This window comes from Ciconia boyciana, chromosome 15, assembly GCF_034638445.1.
Source record: "Ciconia boyciana chromosome 15, ASM3463844v1, whole genome shotgun sequence".
In the NCBI taxonomy this organism is placed as follows: domain Eukaryota; kingdom Metazoa; phylum Chordata; class Aves; order Ciconiiformes; family Ciconiidae; genus Ciconia; species Ciconia boyciana.
The window spans coordinates 16,490,149-16,510,624 of record NC_132948.1 but is presented as its reverse complement, the minus strand read 5'-3'; the positions used below and the strand labels follow the sequence as shown (position 1 = coordinate 16,510,624).

General features: G+C 50.4%; 1 protein-coding gene across 1 annotated transcript; it reads right to left on the bottom strand.

The window, feature by feature from the left end:
- Positions 1-4,216: 4,216 nt before the first annotated feature.
- LOC140660045 (uncharacterized) lies at positions 4,217-16,183 on the bottom strand. Its single transcript, XM_072880426.1, has 2 exons — positions 15,749-16,183; positions 4,217-6,075 (listed from the first exon to the last, which is right to left on the bottom strand). Exon 2 carries the CDS (start codon positions 5,222-5,224, stop codon positions 4,217-4,219), a length of 1,008 nt encoding a protein of 335 aa, XP_072736527.1. The 5' UTR covers positions 5,225-6,075; positions 15,749-16,183.
- Positions 16,184-20,476: the final 4,293 nt, after the last annotated feature.

The following is a 20,476-nucleotide window of genomic DNA, read 5'->3' as shown; positions in this document are numbered from 1 at the left end:
GAGCCACGAGCCGGGGACCCTCCGAAATCCCCATGCAATCCGGTTGCCGAGGTCGGTTCCGCTCGGCAGCAGCTGTCGGGCTCGGCCGGCTGCGGTGCACCGGCCCTCGCTGAGCACCGCAGCTGAGCCCGCGGCGCTGAAACCCTTTCCTAATGCCGGCGGCAGCGCGGCTCGGCGCTGCCCGTCCCGCCCGGATGCTCGCCGTGCCGTCGGGGCACCGGAGGCAGAGCGGGGCCGGGGCAGAGCCTCCCTCCCGGGGAGCCCCGCCGGCCGGCCCGCGGAGCACGGCTGCCCCGGGGAGGCACCGTCTTGTTTCTTGTGCCGGAGGGGGAGGCGGGCTGTTGGCTCTAACCCACCCGCGAAGGGCTCTCCGGCTGCGGTGCCGAGAGCCGTTCAGCTGGTCGAGGCTTTAGAGAAGACCCCTTACCCCAGTGGTGGTCTATCCCTCGCACAGGGTACAGATGGGAAACGGTTCGGCTTCGCTTTTCCCCATTTAAACATTATCCTGATTCCCCCCTCCCTATTTAAATTCTCTCCCGCTTTTTTTTTTGTGTGTGAGATATATTGGTGGGGGGCTTGGTGGTTGTTGTTTTGTTTGCGTTTTGGTTTGGTTTTGGTTTTTTCTTGGAAACATTTATCTTTCAGTAGGGATGTCTGTGCGTGAAGAGAGAAAGAAGGGGAAGAAGGAATCGATTCTGATCGGAGAATTTGGCCAGATTCAGCAGGGAGGCACCAAAACTACCTTTTGACTTGCTCCAAACGCCCTAAATGAATCACTTGGTGTTTGGGGGTGGGCAGTGAGGAACCCTTAGCTTTGCTGGTGCTTGGTGTCTGTAACAGCTTGCGCATGAAGGTGGCCTCCACACTTCTCCAGGGCTGTTGAGAGATCGGGAAGTCTTTCATTTTCTGCTTCTCTCAGAGCAGAGCCTCCCTTTTGTTTGAATTTTTCAAAATAATTTAGAGGTGTGTGAAAGGTGTAACCGCTGTAAAAGGAAAACCAAGCAACAGAATTTTCTGCTGGTGGGCTGTGTAAAACCAGATTGCTGTCACCCTAAACTTGTTCTGAAATACGATGGGGATTCACAGTGGAGGAGCAAACCGGTTTGTCTTCTAGCACTGTGTGATGGTGGCTTTCATACTCAGTGTAACTCCCTATTGATCTTAATTGGGCAAACCGCTCAAAGCTGCAGCAACTCCTGACAAAGGTGTTGCTTCTCCGCAGATCAGTGTTTGAGGGAGGCAGAGGTCTGCCATTTGTTGTAGCAGTAGCAGGGTGACTCTTTAAAATATTCGACTTATTACACCCATTCGAATTTGCACTGTGCGCAGCAGCTTATCGTTGTCACCTGATTACTGTGTGTCTAAGGAGGTTTACAAGACCTAAGGAGGTTTACAAGACCGGGGCTCGTCCACCTCCCAAGTGAGTGAGTAAGCAGGATTTTTACTGAGTCGGTGTTCGACGCTGAGCCCAGGCCGCGTACCTTGTTCCGTGCAGTGCCACAAAGACTATTTTGGTTTGCCCCAAGGAACTTCCATTCTCAATTAGCCACCCACCCGCTGTTCTGCTAGCTCCTTATGGCAGAGATCTCTGCCTGCGGAGCTTCTGGTGACAACACACTAAAGAGAAGAGCACGGTTTTAAAGCTCTGATGCTTTGAGACTCTTCTTCCCATCTGTTCACTTCTGAGCAGAGGGACGGGTCCTTTGCAAGGACGCAGGGCTGCTAGATCCAGGCCTTGCCTGGGGAAGCTTGCCGTTCCCAGGAAGGGTTTAGCTGGAGTCTCAGAAGTTGTGTACAGATTGAGCCAGGCTTCAGCTGAAAAGCTGGGTGGATAATGCCATTGTCAAGCCTCCAGTGGAGCAGTGTGGCCACCTGCTACTCCCTTTGGATGGGAACAGGATGCTTACTGGAGGGCTTCGCAGGAAGGGAATATACTTTCAGGTACCTCACGTAAACGGGGTTCTCCGGAGGAGTTAACAGTGAACACCTTTTTCCTCATCAATTGCAGCTAGGATTTAGATTTTTTTTTTTTATATGCCTCAACCTCTTTCTTAGCGCACTTAGCTTGTCATAATTGCCAGAACATATCCTGTGGTCAGTCTGTGCTGGGCTGAATCCTGAGGACTGGATGTGGAGCAGTGGCGGGATATGGCCCTAAAAACCAGCAGCTTGTGCTTCCTGTAGGGAAGTGGCTGTCTATGGCAGCCCTTCTAGGGGCAGCGTACACCCTCTGCTGCAGCGCAGCGCTGACCAGCAGGTCTAGGAAGAAAATCTGTTGTGCCTTGGTTTTCAGTAAATATGCCATGAGCTACCTCGTGGTATTAGGTCTAATCATAGGCGTTTTCCCCTCAAAGCTGTGGCTGGATTTATGTTGATCACTTCAAAACAAATCTCACAGACATGTTTAGTAGAAGAATGTGTAAAACCCCAACCCCTAAATGGTATTATGTAACCAGTACAGTATTTAAGTGCCCCCTGTGTAAACTAACTGAAAAGCCTGCTGTTTGCCTTCTTTGCCTCTGTTGTGTGTTGGTCAACTGAAGCCGGGCGCTCTGTTTGCTGTTCCGATTACTATTTTAAAAGGAAATATCCATAGGATCATGTTATCCAGAAAGCGAAAAAGACTTAAACCCCACTCACTGGGCTTAGAAAGGGCTCGGGGCTGAGCGAGAGCCCTCTCGTGGGCTGCCCAGGGGTGCGGATTGCCAAGGGAGCTTGTGCCATTTGAAAGCGCACGCACATCAAGGATACAGCCCCGCACAATGTACTTTGTCCCTTTATTTTGGCATGTGTAGCGCAGCCGTTCTTAGTGGCCTCTGCAACCCCTGCCATAGGGTTCAGCTGAGCTCAGCAAAGATGAAGATGTGTTAGTATAGGGTCAAGGAGATGGTGGGAGCTACTGGGCCAACTGGGAACATGTTCCCGCTGCTATATCTAGAGCTGGTATCGGGTGGAGATGAGAGGTGGATTTCCTCTTGCTTTGAACCAAGAGGAGTTTGTAGGCTTTCCCCCAAATTTACTGTTATTGATCTGCCATCAGCTCCTTGCCCAGTTAAATCCTTTATTCAGGGTGCTGGATCTTGGGAGCACAGTGGTTTCCCATTATTGTTATAATCTTTTGCCAAAGAGAGATTCCCCCTTCTCAGTAATGCACCAAAGTGGAAGTAATCGCTCTTTTTTCTTCTTGCATTTGTCCTTTCCTGTTTCATTCACCAATTGAAAAATGGCTAAAGAGCAGCCCCCATTTCACCTCCCCTTTTCCCTGATTGACTCAGCAGCTCCTGGGACAGAGAGAGGAAAGGGGCCTCGAGGTCACAACCTTCACAATCTTCAAAGCCCCTGCCGCTTCCAGCAGCTGTCACAGCTCTCACTGACCATATCCCCAGAAGGTCAGCAAAAAAATAAACACTGGGGCCCAACAGGTCCCCTTCTCATGCAAACTGGCCGTTTCCCTCCCCAGCTCCCATTCCATGCATAGCTTACACATAGGAGACCCCCTTGGATTTGCACAGAGCTATGCAAGAGCAAAATGCCACAGAAAATAAAAGCAGAAGGGCTTCCTGGGCAGGCAGGGTGGGAAAAAGAGAAGCAGCTTCCCGAGCTCTCCATGCCCACCCACAGGCTGCTGCAGCCATTTTGTGTGCGCAAAGCCTGAAGGTGAAGCTGGGGAGGGGGCTGCCTTTTCCCTGGGAGAAGGACTGCAGGGAAGGATTCTGCTTTTATATCCGCTTGTGCATGTGAGAGACGGAAGAGAGAATCCAAAAGAAATAGGAAATGAAGCATAGACTGTAAAAGCCTGTTCATCAGGATTAGATTGCACCCCTCTCCTACAGCCAGCCTGCTTTCTGCACTCACCTTCCTCTGCAAAAAGTCATGATGAAGCAGAAACTGTGCCAGGGAGAAGCGCAGGTTCAAAAGGCCAGAGTGGAAAGGTCCTTTGCTAAAGGAAATACCCCTCCCCAGCCCTTTCACAGAAGTATCCATTTCACCATGGCCACTAATAATCGAAGGGCTCTTTCCTGGCCTCCCCAGCGCAGCCCCCAGCCGCAGAGGGCTGTTCCCGTCCCCGTTACCGCAGACCCTTCCCTCCCTCCCTCCCCGCACTCTGCTGCCCTGCCCCGGCTCCCCGCCGCTGCGCCCAGCGCCGGGGCACGGCTCCAGCCCGTTTTTCGGGCTCCACAGTGAAGGAAGACGCTCGTTTTCCTATTAAGCGTTTTCAACCTCTCCCACAAAGACCAAACGGGCGACTAGCACACCGGATCGCCGGACAAAAGCACGAGGGGATTTTTTTTTTTTTATCCGCGCGCGGCTGCTGGGGAGGCGGGAGGGGCTGGTGACCTGCGAGAAAAACCCACCAGGAAGAAAAGGCAGCGACAGGGGACGTGGGAGTCTCTTTATTTATTCGGTGTCGGCCGGGCACGGCAGCGGGCCGCCCTGCCCCACGCTCGGCGGCCAGCCGGGGGGAGCGCGGCGGGGCGGGGAGCGGCGGCCGCCGCGGGCCCGGGGCAGGGCGGTGCGCCGAGCCGCTCACCTTGCCCTGCCCTGCCCGGCGCTGCGCGCACTCTCCGCCGCCGCGTGTTTGAACAAAGAAAGTTGCACAACCGCCCCCCCCCCCCCCCGTTAAGGTGGCTCTCGGGGGGCGGCGGGACGTCCCGTCCCCGCGCGCTGTCACCGGCTCGTCCCCGGCTCTCGCCGCTCCCCGGCGCACTGACGCCCTTTCATTATTGCACTGCTCGCTGCGACCGTGACAGTAGTGCAACAGGGAAAGAGGGGCAGCCCGCCCGGCGCTCCCGGCGCTGGCCCAGCGGCCGCCCCTCGGCCTGCAGCCCGGCCGCCGGGCTGGGGGCACGGAGGGAGAGCCCGGGGGGGGGGGTGGTGGTGTCCTGGCTTTGTCCCCGGAATGGCGGGGGTGGGGGGGTGGGGTTAAACCGTGGGCAGCGGCAGCCGTACGGCGGGGAGGCGGCGGGCACGGCCCCGTCGTAGGGCTGCGGGCGCTCCCGCCCCCGGGCCGGCGAGGCGAGGTCGGCCGCCGCGGGGAGACGCGCCGCAGCGGCCCCGCGCTGCCCGGGGACCGGCTGGGAAGGCCCCGCGGCAGCGGCTGCTCCACCGCGCCCTGATCCGGCCCCCAGTCCCCTCCCACCATCCCTTTCCCTGGGCCCCTGAGGTCCCGAAAGGGACCGCGGGGACCACCTGAAATGGAAGGCAGGGCCACCCACTCGGCCATCCCGGCTGCTGTCAGCCCCCAGCTGATCCCTCACAAAGCGGAGAGGAGATGTAACAGCCCCGTCCCGGCTCCGTTCCCACGTACCTCCGCGCCCAGGAAGGGAAGGACCGGGGGCAGCGCCCGGCCCCGGCAGAGCCCCAGTGGCAGGGCGCCGGTGGCAGGGCGCCGGTGGCAGGGGCCCGGTGCGGCCCGGCCGTGGAGCTCGGCGCTGAAGCCAGGCAGAGGCGTGAGCTTTGTTGGGAGGAGGTTATCGGGATGAGCGCCTCTGCCTCTTTGTGCTGTGCGCTGCTTCGCGCCGCACTGGTTTTCGGTCTGGGATCAGGCACAGAAACAGCAAGTGTGACTATGTATCTCCTCCCATCCCTTGGTGGGTGTTTACATCATTATGTAAAACAGGCACCCTTCAAACATCTCGGGACTCACACTATTTTAAAATGGAGCCATGATGGGTTTCTCCGGTTTCAGTCGCTGCTTGTGCGTTTTAAACACCAGGCCATTCTGAATCCTGTGTGATAGCATCAAAAATATGCCCATTACTCACAACCTGAGTCACCACAATAGCACGGTTATTTGTCACAAATAACATCGCTGCACAATTACTTGCCTATCTAACAACGCTCAGCATTTCACAACTTTTCCCTTAACTCGATGGGCACATAGGATTATTTTTTCCTGCTGTGGCTTTCTTCTCTCCGTGAAGAATAACCCTCAAAAGAAAAGACCCTATAAGCAATATTGCACTACTACCCTGATCACAAAAGCAGAGGCAATATTGATAGGGTCTCATCCTTAAGGTTAGGAAGCTGGATAATGTCTTGCGGCAGGTGACTGGAGGGAGCTTCATTCCATGCCTGCAAATGGGGAAGGGGTAAAAAGTTAGAAAGCAGTGCACTGCCCTATGGATCACAGCACCGTGTGCTCCCAGGAGGGTGGGGATGCAGGGATGGAGTAAACCTCTGACCCCGCAGAATCTGTGCATGGGCACTACCCCTTCCTCCCAGGACATATTTAACTCCAGTGTGGATTTTATCCAGGTTTCGATACCTCCGTCCCCATTTTTCACGCTCTTCTTCTGTGTAAATTTCTCTCCTTTATTAATAACCTCAGTCAATTAGCTGCCTAGCTGTCAGAGGCTGGGAAGTGCTGTTTATTTGATTAACTGATAGTTGTATTTTGAACCTCTTAGTAACAGGCATCAAGCCCTCGGAGAACTTCCTTTCTAGGGCTGTCCTACTTGGAGAGCCTAGTGTTTTAAAATATTCCTCCCTCCACTGGAAATCACAGAATTAAGTACACACCAAAAATCAGAAAGCGAAACAGGATCTCCAGGGCTGGCTCTCCAGCACCGACTTCACATTAGTGCACACAGATTAAGCAGTGTTTGGAGACGCACGCGTGTTTTGCCCTAGCTCGTTTTGTTGGGCTTTTCCTTCTCTCCCCCCTCCCCAGCACCTCTTCTGTCCTAGGCTGGAAGGCACAATCTTCAGCTGGGGCTGGCCTAGTGTTGAACACACCAATGGCCACAGAAAGGATTCCCAGGGAAGGGCCGAGACACCTCCAGCTCCAGGGCTGCTTTGCCAACTAGACTCTTCCTCTCCAGCCTGGCTCCCAGTTAACCTGCCCCAGTACACTTGTCACGTAGGAACACTTGAGAGTCCAGAGGAAGAGGAAGGAAACCTCATTCCCAGGCCATCCCAAACCGGGTCATGATTTTGACCCTTTAAGCTTCTCTTTCCTCAGCCTGATTTCCAATGGATTAAATAGGAGCGTAATGGAGAGACAATCCCCTAATTCATGGATTCCTGGCTAATTTATGCATGCCACATTGATCTGGTCTTTGCCATTAGAGATCCTTGGCGTTTGGCACGCTGGTGTGAGGCAGCCCTGCATCCTCTTTGATGTTGCCTGATGTGCCAAAGCAGCCAAAACCCAAGGACTTGCCAAAGAAAAGGGAACAGGGGAAGCTCCATTAATTGTTTGTTTTTCTAATGGGCTGATAAACAAAATCTCCAATCTGCCCCAACCCCTCCCTCTCCCCATCCTTTGTGATGCTTGTTGGAAGCAAACAGGGATCTCTTTTCCACATTATTTATTTGTATTAACCTTTGCTCACACTAATTAAAAGGCCACGTTCACAGAGATTGCTGTAAGCGGCTCAGAATTAGTTTTATCAAACTTCTGTATTCTCGTTACCTTGGCAAAACCTCAGGTTTAATCCTGCCACTCTGCTTCTCAACAATCCCTGCGACCTAAACATCCAGTTGGACTGAGAACATAAAAAAAAAAGACGCAACTAGGCTCGGCCTTACCTTTCCATCTATTCCCGTCCAGTCTCTATTTTGTTTATTGTTTACCATGTCTTTTCCACTCTTCAGCCTCGATGTTATCTCAAACAAGACTTACACTTAACACACACAATTTAACTTCTCCAATGGCGCAAGAGACAAACCCACTGGCAAGTTTACAGTGGAAACGTACAATTCACACGTCTAGTGCCGTTACTAATGCATCAGTAGTGTGGGGGGGAAGCACGATTTGACAATTTCTACACAAGTTAAGAATTTCAGTAGTCGCAGAAGCTACAACTGGCAGGGGAGGGTAAGGGATGTAATTAGAAACGTCAGCCACAAGTTAAGTTCTAACCAAAGGCAATTAAGTTACTCTGTCTTTATGTTTCTGTATCTCTGCTGAGAGCCTAGACGTGTCTCAAAAATTTCCTTATCTCCAAGTGGTGTATTGGCACAGGACTCCACCCCCCCCCTTTTTTTTAACAAGACAAGAAAAATAAAGAGTGAATCAATCTCCAATAATATTCCCCCAGTTTGCAAACAATATGCAAAGCCTGGGTTGCGCTATGTCCGATAGCAGGGAGACTCTCTGGAATGTATATGGGGGTTATTTTAAAATAAACGTTTAAACACGAGATTATGAAATGCATGCTATTTATATACCAGGAGGCTCAGCATCTCTAGATATGTTTAGAAACCTCTCTTGCCTTTAATCACAGTTATAGAAACTAAATGGAAATGTCACCCAGACTAGTATGGAAATAACACTTTATATGTTGCTCAATAATGGAAGCCTTTTTTTTTTGGCAGTGTGTGTGTGGGAATTCTTTAACAGTAGTGGAGTCATCGATACACATTTAAGCCCCCCTTTTCTGATGTTAGCAGACACATAGACTGAAGTGTCCTTATGATGAAGCTTTGGGATAAATAAAGTAGTGAGCTGGCTCTCTGGAGCTCGGAGGCCTCCGCTCCTTGCGAGAGCAGACCCTGTCTTCCCCGTTTCCCCTTCCCTTTGTTGCCGTTTGTTTGTTTGTTTCTCCTGTGGTTAAAAGTGCCACTTCGGGCAAGCGGGTTTTTTAAATTTCCATCTCAGTTGCAACCTCACAAAACATAGCAGGGCAACAAAGCTTCAGGCCAGCCTTGTTTCCCTGGTCACAGCCATTTCGCTAGCCTGAGGAAAGGAGACCATTTAAAAGCCATCTTGCAATTAAATACATTATATAGTCTACAATATATTTTCTGCTGTGGAATTGACACTATTACCAAAGGTCAGAGCAAACACTTTGGAAACAGCTGTAGGCTGAGAGTTGATTTAGAGTTTTCCATCCTATTTAATAATTTTATCATTGTTTTAAAACTGGGAAGTGGTGCCTTTTTAATTTTTTTTTTTTTTTTTTTTAAGAGAGAGACAGAAAATTCTTAGCATTCCAGTCCTGGCTCCTTAAGTCTATCTAGCAAGTTTGTACAAATCCGTCCAGAAAAAAACGGGATTCTTGCTTCCATGCAAGAGTCAACCTGTCCAGGTGTGAGAGACTCCGGAGAGCAAGGGCTGATAATCCTCTCTGAAAACACCACCTTCCCAAGAGCATTTCACCCACCCAGCTTGGGGATTCTGTCACCCAAGCCACTTATCAATACGTTCCCCTTCTCCTGAAATCAGGAGGGATTACACTCCAGAGCGTCCTGCCATTTGATTCTTGCTTATAATATTTAGTTTGTGGGTTTCAATAACCCTTTTCTCAGCAGCAACATTTCCTCGGCTGGCAGAAGCCAGATCTGCGTCAGTGAGCTCCATTAAAAGGAATGACAGAGCTCCTTAAACAGCCTAGACTTTGTAACCCCACAATACGGCTTTTCTGCATGGTGTTTACCAGCGCTCTGCTGTCTGATGGAAAAAAAAAAAAAAAAAGACTTGTGGTACTAAATGCAGGAGCAAAATAGGGCTAAATCCCATCACCTTGGGAGTGCCGATCCCACTTCTGGCCCTGCATGCGCAGCAGGGCAAGGGAGAGCTCCTGCAGTTGCCCTGCCTGGGGAAGGAGCGCGGGGGGGTGATCCCAGGGTGCCCCAGTAACCCCTCCCCCGCGGCGGGGGCCAGGCTCCCCCGTTACACACCCGGCTGCCCGCACGCTGCCCGTCCCGCTGCCGGCAGGGCAGGGCCCCCGTTCCTGCACAGGGCCCCAGGTCCCTGCGGCCGGGGCACCGCACCCGGGGACGCGGCACCTCCGGCCCCTGCCCGCCTGCCTCCCCTCCCCAAACCGCCCAAGAGGGGCGAGAGCAGGAGCGACCTTAACGCAGATCTAGCACTCAATGCAGTGACTCAAAAAGTCCCCCTGGAAAAAAAAAAGAAAGAAAGAAAGAAAAAAAATCCCTCTGAAAACTTAAACCATCTGATTTCACTTTCCGCTCCAATTGGTTGTGTAGCCAGGGCGCAGGTCTGGCCTCCTCCACCACACTAATACCCTATGTGTGCTGCCTCCACAGAGGAGGGGTTCTTTTAACAAGTTTATGCAACAACAGGATGGAGGCTCTGCCGGAGCCCTTCCCCCCGCAGCCCGACCTGATTCCCCGCATTCCTTCCGCGCCCTCCCCCTCCGACCCAACTGGAGACAAACTCTGGCATCTCCACACACATGCAAATGGTTTCCCTTGCACAAATACAGACTCCTGAAGGGGCTTTTGCTTCCGAATCCCCCCCTCTTTTTTTTTTTTTTCCCTTGCTTTCCTCCAGTGCTTGCTGCCTTTTTTTTTTTTTCGCTGTTACATTCCTCAGCCAGGCAGGGTTAAAAAAAAAAAAAAAAAAGAGAGAGTGGGGAAGGGAGGGTTTGGAATGTGTAACCTCCATCCCAGGCCCAAATCTGCAGGGAACCCTGTCCTCACCCCCCGCACCCCTGGGGCTGCCTTCAAGAGAGCTGGCGCCCAGCGACGGGCCCTCCGCGGGCTCCACTGCCCCAGCCGGAGCCAGGAGGCCTCTGGAGGTGTCCCCTCGCCCTCTGTCACCGCACAGGCCTTTCCCTGTATCACAGCCTCAACCCCCACCCCCCCGCCCAGGGGAGGTTTTCACGTGTAGTGACTGCATTGTTTTTAAATACATAACTTTATACATGAAAACAAGTACGCATCTATTCCCCCCGTGATTTCTCCACCTCCAAACAAGGCAGGCTCAGGCGTCTGAGAGGCCATCTTACAGCCCGGCATCAGCCCCACCAAGGCTTCCACCAGCACTGACTGCCGCTCGCTGAAGGGCTGCGGGAGCAGACGCACACAGCGCAAAGCGCTGCCCCGCACCAGGGTGGCTTCCAGCCCCTCAGTGGCCCACCCGCCTGCCCGTCCTCCCTGGCCAGGGGCCACAAAGGGCCCCTCGCGCTTCCCCGCTGGTCACCCTTGTGCTCCTACTGATGGCGGGGGAAGATGCCCCCCAGCAGAGCCCTTACAGATTTCACTCTCTCCTACTTCTGAATTAACCAAAAATTAGGAGGAGGAGGGGAAAGTGCCAAAGCTAAACAGGCCTCCCTGTTCCTTAACGCAGACAAAAATGGCAACCGTGCTACAATGCAGAGAGATGGATGAAAAGAAAAGCTCTAGAGAAAGGGAGCCATGCCGGCTCAGGTTACCTCCGCTGAGGCCTGGGAGCCGTGCCGTACCGCATCCGCCACCAGCGCCACCAGCGCCACCAGCACCCTGCCTCCAGTTCGGGCGCGGAGGCTTAGCCTTCTCCTCTGGGCGTGAAAGGGAGACAGGCTTCAGCTCCTCACCAGAAACAGAGGGACTGAAAAGGTGTCTTTTGTTCGCTCCCTCGTCCACTGAAGAACTGGAGTGCGTTATTGAGGATTCGGCTTCCCCTTGTCCCTCTAAAATAGGACGGGCACCCCCCCCGGACATGGTCCTCCATTTTCTGCCTTCCCATGGCTCGCTCACTAGCACACCCCGGCCTGGCTTGGGATGTGCAGTGCGAGCTGAAAACGCTCCTTTACCTAGATTTGATTTCCAATATGACGGCTCTCCCCACCCCCACCCTTCGCTCCCAAGGTAACAGCTCAAGGCTTCAGGAAAAAAAGAGAGAGAGAGAGAGAGAGGAAGGTCCCATCCCCCAGCCCTCCAACCCCTTTCTTAGCAGCTGCAAGCGAAAATACCACATCTGCCTCCAACTACACCGGGAGTGACAGCCACCAACATATTGTTATTTAAAGATCAATTCTGAATGCAGTATTCCTGTTCCTAGGCCTGCATCATCCCTGCCTCTCTCAGACTCGCTCCACGTTGCTATTGGGAAGTGCAGGGAAAGATTGTCTTTCAAAACCTATTGATTTAGGTGCCTTCTACTCTTTTTTTTTTTTAAATGAAAATGAAGGTATCAATATTGCTTTAATCTTAACAGTAATTCCTCTAAAAGTGAAATACGATGGAACTTGAAAAATACATCAATAGGAAGCAAAAATTAGATTGCCTGTGAATACATGTGTATATATTAAAGCCACTGAATTCCATACGCAACAATAACATCCTTAGGTTCATAAAACTCTAATTTTTAAAGCAGTAGCAAGACAATAGTCAAACCTGGTCAGTATATTTTTAAAGGTGGTGATTGCTCTAAAGGAGGACAAGAGGGCTTTAAAATGTGAATAGGCCAGCTTTTTATTTTACAACTTGGAGACACAAGCCCACGCTAGTGGCAGAAAGGGCAATCCATTCTGTACACTGAAGCAGTCAAAACGGGGAACAAAACCCAAGGAATTTCCATACAGACCACTCAACCTAAAGACAAAACAAACAAACAAACACACACAAGGGTAGGGATTTTGTAGGCAATTTCTACACGATCTTAACATTTTAACGCTTGCTCGAGCCTTTGTGGCAGGGGGGGTCGAAATCAGAGTAGGGGGCTGGTTCCCTGCTAAAATGCATTAACTAACCACAGAATGCCGTAATGTCAGGGGCTGGGTGTGCAACAGTAACTGATCATAAAGGATGTATTAGGACTGGAACCAAATGCTTTGACAATATTATTGCACTGCTTTATTTGTGCAGACAGTAGTGCAACATTGTCAGAGCCAGCGATACCAGCAGCCACTGTCACGTTCTGCACAGCTGTCCCTGCATCCCTTTGTAAGGGACTGTTACATTACAGCGTTAACCACAATAACGTTTTTATGTTCAGCCCCAATAAAACCCTGCATGACAAAGTTTATTTGCAATCGTAATTAGACAAGGTAAAAAAACAACAACAACAAAAAGTTAGTTTAAAAAAAAATGACAGAAAGAGAGAAAAAGAGAGAGAGAGAGAGAGAGAGCACTGTTAGTATGGCTTGTTAAACAAACCATTCAAGTCTTCTGCTACATGCCCAGTATATCTAGGCACGGTACGTTATAAAGGTTTTATACAATAAAATATTTTGCTACAGTAATGGAGAATAAAAGAACAAGGGACATAATTCAGCATCCCCAAACGTATGTGTTTCCATAAAAGCCAAATTGGTCAGTCAATGAATCTGAACTACACAATTTAAATAAATCACCCAAAGTGCCAGCCCTTTCCTGTGCCTTCAGAAGTTTTCTTAATTGTGCTGTGTATTTTATGGTGGTTGACCAGTACAGATGAAAAAGGCTGGGGGGGTGGGGGTAGGGGTGGTGTATATAGAATGGTATAAATACACAGTGCTTTGATTTGCTATGGAAAACGTTACAGAAATGATGAGACTTGTGTACAAAAATACCTAGTGTCTGTGCTTCAATCTCACACGTATCTGTGTGTGTCACCACTCCAAAATCACAGTATAAACACCACAGACTCTTAGAGACAAGTCAACAGCATTAAATCCCTACAGATGTTGATAGGGACCACCTTAAACATATAGGGGAAAGTTCCTGTAAGGGCAAAAACTATAAAGAAGTCATTATAAAATTTCAATGTAGATACTGTATGGAAGTGTGTAGACATTAATAATGAATTACTCACAAGTTATTGGCAAACAAAGCAGGTAACGTGATGCCTTGAAAGCTCCCAGAAATGTCTGGAGCTTGTGTTTTAAATAGGATGTGTTTAAATTATTCCAGCCCATTTCTATAGAAAGACATATAAAAATGTATAACCCAGCATCTCTCTCCTTATTTAAAACCACTCCCACATGTATAAAACCTTATTTCACACACGTGCATAAATACACTGGAGGAGGCATCTATTTTAGGGTTGTTTGCCCACTCTGAAGAGGGTGGGCTGCTAAAGGGGGTCATGTTTCTGCCAGCCAATGCCCTTTTAATATTGCACTGCTCATCATAATTGCCAGTAGTACAACAGAAAAAGGGCTCTGGACAACAGCATACTTCAGAGACTTTCCAAAATAAGTAATAAATCAGTTAGAAACTTCTCCAAGTGATGGCCTTCTGTGCATGATTTACTCAAAAACAGATTTGTTACATGCAAAAAAAAGGAGTTTCTTCAACAACCACATTGATTCAATGTCATTCTTTAAAATTAGATTTGAATATTTCACAACTGCATCTTGAATTAACTTCAGCAAGAATTTAGACAGGCTTTTTTTAGGGACTTTTTTTTTTTTTCTTCTTCACAGTAAATGTATTGCATTAGAGCATGTGAAATCAAAGACCAGAATCGGGATTGTCCTCCTTGCATTTCAGCACCCCAGTATTTTACAAAAGTAGGTGTAATGAATTAGATTCAACAGTATCTTAAAGACACAATGGAGGAGAAGTTCATATCCTTTCTATTGCTTTCATCTGAGTTATCTCCCAAAATATTTGGTATTTATTACATACATGCTTGCTAGTAGCTTAAATTATTTGTATTTATTTTTAATTGCTAAGGAAATCTTGCTATTTTACACAAGCATCTAAACAAGCTTTCAAAACAGCTGCCACCCAGGAGTGGGAGACCTTTAGAAGTCATCTACTTGCATCATGAAAACATTACTATTGTAATTTTTTCCTTTTTGAAAAAGAATATATGGGTAGTCAGGAGAAAACATCAGTTAATCATTACAAATCAGACATTCCAAATAATTTTAGCAGTAACTAACATTTAAAAGTCAACTTCTTAGTCTTTAGGTTTCAAACTGTTTACCATTTGTTTCTTTCAACAATTTCAAACTCAAAGCTGGAAAATGTAACTACTTATTAAATAAGAATCACTTGAGAAATTATAAAATACTTTGGTTTCAGACTTCAAACAATGCAGAGAAATTCTACGCAAAGAAATCCAAACTTGAAAACAACTTTCCATAAACTGCATAGACAAGTAAGAATCGTACCAAATGCTAAAATGAATTAAACTAATTCGAGTCTGGGGGAGTTTGGGCTGAGTGAGAAAATGCACTAAATGAATTCTAGTTGTCAATTTTTCAGAGTAGTATTCACAAAAAGCCAATTGATTTGGAAATGTCCCAACCCAATTAGAATCTTAAGCTGTATCATTCTTATTGTCTGATTTAATTTTAATTTTTCCTCCTTTTTTTTGTACAATAATTTATCCCTAGTCCAGAAACCTAGGCTAGTTTGGAAACGTTTTTTTTTTTTTTTTAAAAGAAAAAGACAGACAAAAGGAAAGAAAGAGAGAAAGAAGGAAGGAGAGAAAAAGAAAAGGAATAGAAAACTAGAAGAAAGAAGGTGCCTTAAACTTTAGGAAGCTTTTTAACTCCAGAGCCCCAGGTTTGTGTGCGAGGGTAGGGTACGAGCTCTCCTCACACAGCTCGAGACCACACACTGGAGGGAAACGGAGCGGAATTGGGGCAAAGTGCAAGAATGCCAAAGAAACACTTCGGGCTGCGCACCCTGGTTTATTGCAAAAACTCTGGACTATTTAAGCAAAGCATTAGTTTTACGAGATTTAAATATTAAGCCAATATAAATACTGGCTGGAGATAGCATGTGACTTACTGCCTCGCTCTTCGGGGGCTTTAAGCAAAAAAGAGGGGGCTCCTAAAGCGGGGTTTTTTAGCAAAACCGTTCTACGTGGTATCTAGAGAGAGGGCTTCTGCTGCCTTCAAAGGTGGGAAGCGCCTCCCCGGAGCGCCCCGCGGCAGGGCGAGCGGCCGGCGGCAGGGCGAGCGGCCCGCAGGGCGAGCGGCCCGCAGGCCAGCCCGCCGCGACAGCAGCCCGGGCGGGAGGGAGCGGGCCGGGCGCGGCGGAGAGCGCTCGGCTGGCGGGATCACCCTCCGCGTCTGAGGAGCGTTCGCATGGGTGAAACGTTTGGGAGAGGAGGGAAGAAGAAAAATTAGCTCACCGCTATCTAGAGATTTCCAGCCCAGCCTGCCAGCGCCCGTCTCTCCCACCACTCCTCCGGCGCTTCGCGCACGGACGATGCACGCCCGCGCCCGGCCCCTCTTCTCCCCTCCATTTTCGGCTGACACCGGCAGCTCTTTGCCGCTTCTGCCGCTCGCAAGTTGTATTCCGACCCCGCCGCCGTCCCGGGCGGCGCCGGCCGCCGGCTCGTTTCAACACCCCGCATCGATCGCACGCCAGAAAGCAAAGCGCCCGGGAGAGCCTCCCCGGGAAAGCGAGCCGCCCGGGAGAGCCTCCCCGGGGAACCCGCTGCCGCCGGGAAAGCGGGGAGGAAGAGGCTCCCGCACTCGCCCGCCCCGCCGGGGAACCTCCCCGGGCAGCGCCCGGCCGGCGGCGGCGCGGCCCCGCGGGGAGGGGAGCCCCGCACGGGCGGAGGGCGAGGGGCGCCAGCGGCCCCCCCCCACCCCCACACCGCGCCCCGCTCCCGCCGCCGGGCTTCCCCCCCCCCCGCCCTCGGCCGCCCGGCCCGCTGCCGCTCGCCCTGCGGGCCATCGTCGGAGCCGCGGCGGCGGCGCAGCCCCGCCGTCACCCCGCGCCCCCCCCCCCCCGCCCCCCGGGCCCCCGGCTCCCGCCATTTCCGCCCGGGCAGGCGGATGCGGCCCCCGGGCGGCGGCAGGGCCGGCGGGCCCCGCGCGGTACCTGGCGGCGGGAGGGACGGCTCCCCGCGCCGCGGGGGGGAAAGTTGCCCGAAGAGGCGCGGAAGAGGCGGCGAGAGCGGCGCGGCTCTGCCCCCCCTCCCGCCGCCCCGCGCCGCCGGCCGCCGCCGCGCCGGGCGCGCCCCGGCACCGCTGCTGCCCGCCCAGAACGCGGGCAAAGCCCCGCACCAACCTCATGGCCTCCCCGCTCCAGCCTCCATCTTTGACTAGTTGACATTCAGCTCCTGCCTGACCAGCTCCTCATTAGCATACCTCCCCCGCCATTGGCTCGCCCCTGCGCTAGTCTTTGCCACCGCCTCCCCCATTGGCTGCCGGGGAGGATATTTAAAAATATTATCCCCTCGCCCATTGGCGCCCGGGTGCCGACGTCACGGCACGCTCTTTATTTTAACAATGAATGCACAAACACATTCTTCCATTCACAAATTTTTTTTTTCTCCGGTAGTTTGCCCGCCTTTTCTCCAACTACATTTTCATTGATTTTTTGTTTCAGCTGAGGGGGTCCAGGTTGTAAACAGATAAATCAAAGGCGAGCGGAGGGGGGACCTGAGCAAATATTATTTTCTCGCCCTTTCTCCCTTTTGTCGGGCAGCGCTGGTGTTGGGGAACACAAGGGATCCCCGGCGGTCCCGGGCCGGAGAGGTGTGGTCGGGGGCCGCTCTGCCCGGGAGGTGGCAGCTATTTTGCGTCTCTTTCGGCTTCAAAGCCGGACCCGCTTTCCCGCAAGCCCTGCCCGGGCAAAACAAATCGCTAAGTTTGCCAGACTTAGACCGGCGATTCTTGCCGTAGCCGGGGAGCGTTTGCTGGGGGGCTCGGGGGGCGCCTGCCCCCGGCAGAGGCAGCTCCTCTGCCCCGGGACCGGCGGGCGCGGCCGGGCGCCCGTCCCGCTGCCCCGCGGCCGCGCTCCCGGCGGGCTGAGCCTCGCAGGGGTTTAACCGGGCCGGCTGGGACAGCCCGGGTCACTCCGGTGCGCTCTCAGGGCAAGAGCTTCCCCTTCGTGCGGGCGGCTGGGCTGAAGTCAGGCGGCATCAAAGTTTCAGGGCGAGGGGGGGAAGCTCTCTAGTATTTCCCTTGCCCTGCGCGTTGCAAAACACGGGCGTCGTTGAAAAATGAATAAACAAAGACTGAGGGAGTCGTGGGCAGCCTCTCCCACAGGGAAACGTCTTGGTGGGGTTCTTATTTGGAAAGATTCCTGCCATATTGTTAACTAGCAAATTCACGGCTGTGCAGTTGCTTCCACCTTTACAATACATAGTTCCTCCTGTGGAATCAGCTCTTCAACAGTTGATCAGTTGATTCCAACAGATGTTTGTCAAATGAAAATGTTTTCACACTCCAGTGAGACAAACTTAACAACAAAGGAACCGGCTAAGCTGTGAGAAAGCAACACACTTTTGTGGGTAAAAAGGCTTCCTTTTTTTTTTTTTTTTTTTTTTACTGTGTTTATTGGCATTTTATTAAGTAATCTGTCTTTGAAAAGTATATTTCTCCCTAAACTGTTGAATTATTTTAGTTTTAAGATCTCTTGTCCTTTCATTTGGTGACTACCTTCATACCAAAGCCAACCTCAAAACGTAACTTGTGTGTGTGTGAACTAGAATTCTACGTTATACAAGAAAAAGGATATTCGCTATTTTAAAAGATAAACTAAACTTCCTTTGTATCTATTATTGGGCTTGGGAGTCTGATTTGGATATTTTCTCCATATATGCATGCACATGTGTGTGTAGCCCCCCCCGCAGAAATATTGAACCCAAGTTGTAAATGTGGGTCTGGGTACCGGTGGGTGGGGACTGGGAGCAGTGGATCTCTGGCAGTGTTTTTGGAGATGGGAGAGAAGGGCAGTGGGCTGTGAAATCACACATTCCTGTCCAATGGAGCTGAAATAATGGTATTGTTCTCTGGAAAAGAGGTTGCTTTTCTCTTCTCCATTCTTCCCCTGATCTGCAGGGACCTGATTGTGCAGTTAATCAGCAAAAAAGCGTTTGATGTAAGGCAGGGCGTGAATTCAAAAGGGCCAGGCGGGATTCAAGAGGGATTCTTCTGTCTGTTAGAAAATGTTTTTCTGATTTCAAAATGGTAGACATTCGAAAAGCTGCACTGGTCTCTCTTCAGAGATCCGGGTTTGTAGTAGGTACCAGCACTAATTATATCGCTTCCTTTGTGGGTTTGACACTTTACTGCTGGAAAAAAAGTAGGTATCTTACAGCAAAAAGAAAGATGTCCTTCCTGGAGCAAAGGTGAGCCCTTACATCCCTGCAGTTAATTCCTTCAGCTTGCTATCAGTCGCCAGAGAGTCTCCTTGTGACTGCCTTGCTAAATGGTTAGCATTGCACCATTCAGAGTAAAATAAAGCCCGTGGGGAGCAGGTAAGAACTAAGTTGGTCTTGCAGCTCTTTTTGGTGACCTGTGTCCTGAGCATGACATCCACCTCCCCAAATCTGTAAACGTAGAAGCTTTCCTGTCCCACACTGACTTGTCCGTAAATCTTTCCTTTCCAGCCTTGTCTTGAATGCCAAGAATATCTGAAGCATGTTTCTTATTTCAGTGTGGTCATTTCCCAAACTTTTTAACAAAATGCTTTCTGCCGATTTCTGCGGTTGTATATACACAACATCCTGCTATCTTTCCTATGACCAGCGCCTATACGTATGTAAATATGTAAATCCATTGCTATCCGTTTACTTAATGTATTATTATAGCTACACAGGAAATGACACATCCTAGAGAAAGGCAACTGCCTTGGATGTTTACGTGAAAAATGTGTAACTTTACAGCAAGCTCCGAACGGCTTTGTCAGTTTAATTTTGGCCAAACTGCAAATAAAGTTAATGAAAGTTCCCCGTCGCCAGCCCTCGGCCCCCAACCCCGGATCTGGGGCTCTGTCCCACAGCCCTTTCCCCGGGGCTCCTTCCTGCTCTGCGACAGGAGGATTGCTCTGCTGCAGTGCCGGATCGATTGGGTCAATTTTTGTGTTTCAGGGCTGGGGGACATTGGGGGATTTTTAGATTTTTTTGGGGTGGTGTTTTGCTGCAAAAGTGCAGTGGTGCTCTCCCCTCCCTTTGGAAAGGGAGGCTGAGAAAAGACATTTGTTCTGCTGGTCGTTTGCTCTAAAGAAGGCTTCCTTGCAAACGTCCAATGCTGGGGAAGAATGGCGTTTTTATCATTTTTAAACATCCAGGAGGGGAGGGAGGAAAGCTGACTTTTTTCCTCCAGATCTTGGGGTGTTTTTGCAGTGTAACTCAATCTGATGTCACCGGGGGTGGAGTCTCCGCTGCGTTTGCTTAAACTGGAGCTGCCTCAGTTCAAGGCCTTGTGGCTGAAAGTTCTTAAATCTGTGGCAGACAGGCATGACTATTCCTTAATGAGACCCCTGCTGCAATAACGCGTTTTTTATTTTAATCAGCTTCTTAATGCTATTAATTACGATTTCTTTAATAACACTCTTCCCATCTGCAAGGTTAACATAGTCCCACACGAACACGCTTCACCGTTACCGTCTGTGTGAAAACATGTGTACAAAGTAATACAAAACCTTCTTAATTAGGTCTCGAACATACATATGCTTTGTGAATGTGGGTGACAGACAGAAACAAAGAGAAGAGAGGAGGGCAAGAAATATTTCACAGAAGTTTCCAAATATATTTACAGAGGCTGTTATAAATTAACTTTAAAATCCATCCGTGTGGAAGATTGCTACCTTTAGGAAGGATAGATTTGATTTTTGTGTTTTGTCTTTTATTCCCAGCTCCCTAGCTGCACACGTTTGCTCCTATGGACAAAACTATACGGCTGGATTCAAAACGAATAGATAAAACTCCATGGGAGACAGGAACAAACAGATTCATGAAATGTTCACAGGGCAGCATTGACTAGTAACGTTTAAACTTAAACAGATTGGGCTTTTGGTTCACCTCAACTTCAGAAAAATCACTGCCACTCCTTCAGAGAGGCTGGAACTCAGTGTCACCTCTGGGCTCCTCTAAAGTCTCTTCTCATTTAGCACGGCTACC